The 3,618-nt window shown below is 37.6% G+C and overlaps 1 protein-coding gene across 1 annotated transcript; it reads right to left on the bottom strand.

Annotated features, from left to right (window-relative positions):
- Nucleotides 1-1,231: 1,231 nt before the first annotated feature.
- Nucleotides 1,232-2,218, bottom strand: LOC123831413 (olfactory receptor 1052-like). Its single transcript, XM_045858296.1, has one exon. The coding sequence runs from the start codon at nt 2,216-2,218 to the stop codon at nt 1,232-1,234; it is 987 nt and encodes a 328-aa protein (XP_045714252.1).
- Nucleotides 2,219-3,618: the final 1,400 nt, after the last annotated feature.

Genomic DNA, 3,618 nt, shown 5'->3' with positions numbered 1-3,618 from the left:
CTGTGGTAGGACATCACCAACCAAGCCCATACAGCCTGGATGATTTCACTCTGTCTTTCTGGCTCACTCTGAATATTTAGAGTATGAATCTTCTTGTGTTTCCAAAGGAAAATTCTAGTCCTTCTGTGTCCGACTTAGAACAGCATCAAAGTCTCGCAGGTGTTTTCAGGATACCTACATTATGTTCGTTGCTGAGTCCCTGCTAGCAGGACTGTGTGTCTTCAAAGCACAGCAAGAGTACAAGGAGATTTCAGCCTCCCTCTGTGGCTTAAACCAGCTTTCTGCACTCTCCACTCACCCCCTTCCCTCCAATTTCCTGTGGGCCAAAATAACTGTGTTTTTAAGCTTATATATAATCCAATCCATCTTTGAGCCTATGTAAATGCTTACATACAACTCCATTGTATTTCTTTTCCCAAGAGCAGTCATAAGGCACAACTTCAGATTCAGCAGGTCCTCCTTTTAGTAGATCAAATGGTTTAATATTTGTATTGTTTGGGACACTACCCAAAGTCCCTCCCTGATTTCAGAAGTTCTCCTTTTAAGTCTGTCCATCTATTATCTATGGTCTGACTATCATTTATCCATTTACCTATTTATCTAACATCTATCTGTCACCTATCTATCCATCCCTCTTTCTGTCACCTGTCTATCATCCATTATCTGTCTATCTCTATATCTAGTCATGTGTTTGATCCAGGTCTGCTCTGGCCCAGAATATGTCTAATGCCCTGAAAGAAAATAAAATCATATGTGACAAAATTCACAAAGGGCCTGACAAAAGCTCTACTGGTTTCTGAGAGCTTGCAGAAATCTCAACACACCACAGGCCTGCCTTTTCCAGAGTGCCCTGACTCAGTTAGATGAAAGTCAACTCACCTCTCCATGTTAGACCTTCCTGAGTTCTGAACCACCCCATTTCTGTAAGAGCTACTTCATTTCATTACAGCTCAAATCTGTATCATGTCTTATATTTCTTGTTATTTCTGTGAAAAAATGAATTTAATGACAAGCTACTCCATCATTGAGAAATAAAAATATTATACCATTTTGTAAGCACTTTTCCCTATGTTTTCCCAACTTTTTATTTTGAAACATTTTAAACTTCTAGAAGAGATTTAAGAATAATACAAAAATCACAAGAATAGGGAGCTATCATTCATGTCTCATATGTCATGTAGATACCTTGATTGTAACTCTGTTTGTGGTCATACATCTGTGAAGAATTTACCTATTTGCAGGTTAATGATATGTTTAAAAAAGCCATAGACAAGATGGAGTTAAGTTGGAGTTCTTTTCCACATATTGACCTTTTTGCTGCATCTTTCACATCCGTATTCCTTAGGCTATAAATCAGTGGGTTTAGCAAGGGGATCACCAAAGTACAAAACACAGAAGAGACCTTCTCCTGTTCCAGGGAATACTGAGAGCTTGGCTGGATGTAACTAAATGTTCCAGACCCATAGAATAAGGTAACAGCAGTCAGGTGGGAGGCACAAGTGGAGAAGGCTTTGCACCTCCCCTCAGCTGAGCGAATTCTCTGGATGGCAATGATGATGCGGGAATAAGAGACCATGATGATGATGAAAGTGAACATTGCAATAATCCCAGTAAAGATCAAAAGCAGCATCTCATTGTTACGTGCATCAGAGCAAGAGAGCTTGAGAAGAGGGGGGATGTCACAGAAGTAATGATTCACAATGTTTGGACCACAGAAGTCCAGCTGGAGCAGCCCTATTGTGTGTGTCAGTGCATTAATGAGCCCACCCAAGTAAGATGCCAGGACCATCTGAATACAAACTTTTTGGGTCATGATGACTGTATACAGCAAGGGATTAGCTATTGCTACATAACGGTCATAAGCCATCATGGACAGGAGGATACCTTCTGTAGTTGCATAGACCGCAAAAAAGAAACTCTGTAGAAGACAGCCAGAAAATGTGCTGGACTTGTGTTTTGATAAGAAATTGACCAGCATCTTAGGGGTGAAGACAGTAGAATAGCAGATATCACAAAAAGAGAGGTTGCTGAGAAAGAAGTACATTGGAGTATGAAGCTGGGCATTGAACCTGATCAAGGCAATCATCCCCCAATTACCCACCAGGGTCATGAAATAAATAAGGGTGAAAAGCAAAAAGAGAGGAATCTGCAAATTAGGATTTTCAGTTAAACCCACCAGAAGGAATTCCTTCACACCTGTGTGATTCCAACCTGCCATGCTTGCAGGTTTATTCAGCTCTTTAGTTGCAGAACAAAATAGTATCACTAAGATGAAAAAGAAATGATGATTTCCTCCATGATCCAGTATCCATACTATCAAGGAGCATTTGGGTTTAGCCTGTAGTTAGAGGAAGAGAAGAAATTAACTTTTAGCAGTGGACTTTATGTGTACTAGATAACCCATCTATAATAATTAACCCCACTGCCACTAGAATTATTTTATACCTCATTTCTCAGTTTGCACAACATGAAATTGGGATAAAGAAATTCTTAGATCATGAAAGTATTAATGTTTGAAACTGATATTCACACTCAGATATGCCTTGGGCCAGGCCTCTGACTCATTGTATGGTAATTACAAGTCCTCTGATGAAATGAACTACAAACTGAATGACATTCTGTGACAGCAATATTTTTGTTTTCCTGTGCCTGAACTCTTCCTATTTTTCACACCCAGTTTACTTATGAAACCCATTTTCACAGTATCCAACCCCCTCCTTTACAAATCTCAATCATCAAAACTTTTTTTGCATCACCTTCTGCTTGTAAGATGAATGACTGTGCTCTCTAAAGAGTTGAGACAGGAAAAAGGGCTAGAACATCCTTTTTATTTGCTATTTACTATTAAGGCCAATCAAAACATAGCAGTGTGATTTAACTCAAAAATTATTCCTTTTGCTATTTGCATTACTTCACTCTCACATCTTTGGTTTTCTTCAGTATTAAAACAACAAACCCAGAAACCAAATGAAGAGAGGCAAAGTGTTACTATGAGGTAACAAAATTATCTCTCTCATGACATAACTATATCAGATATGTTCTGCTTTCAAAAAGGTAGGCTTCAACTAAGTTTCACTTGGTTTTTGATATGACAGAATACTAATGCAACAATATTTATGGTTAAATAGTAATAAATTTATTAATGCATACCTTCATAGTTCCTGTCAAATATATAAATTAGTAATCTGTGCCAATAAATGTTATGTTTGCTAGACATGAAGTCGTGAATGAAAAGAATGTAATGCTTTCAAAGAGCTTATATTTTATTAAGAAAACAGAAGCTTTTTGATATTCTGCCCACAATGATGATAAGTACTTTGAAGAAGAGTCAAGAATGGGATGGTAAATAGTAAGAAATGGTAGATACTCTACGATATAGTGTATAAATTTCGTATTACTACTATAAATAGTCATCAAAAATTAGTGGCTTAAAATAACAACCATGCTTTTTATGCAAAGAACTATGTTAGGTATTAGACACCTCAAGAAAGGTGTATGAGTTGTGCTCTCATGGAAATGGAAGTCCACTGAGGTCAGGATTTGGGTGAGTTTGGGATGTTGTCTTCAGGGTATTTTTAAATCAAAGCCAAAATATTTATTCTATAAGTATATAAGCTT

This window comes from Phyllostomus hastatus, unplaced genomic scaffold (assembly GCF_019186645.2).
Source record: "Phyllostomus hastatus isolate PE091 unplaced genomic scaffold, TTU_PhHast_1.1 phas_scaffold_177, whole genome shotgun sequence".
In the NCBI taxonomy this organism is placed as follows: Eukaryota; Metazoa; Chordata; class Mammalia; order Chiroptera; family Phyllostomidae; genus Phyllostomus; species Phyllostomus hastatus.
Note: the sequence above shows the minus strand (reverse complement) of the source record. Positions and strands in the feature narration are given on the sequence as shown.

Excerpts from the sequence above, each read along its gene's own strand:
- LOC123831413 (XM_045858296.1), bottom strand. The coding sequence starts at position 2,218 with ATGGCAGGTTGGAATCACACAGGTGTGAAGGAATTCCTTCTGGTGGGT.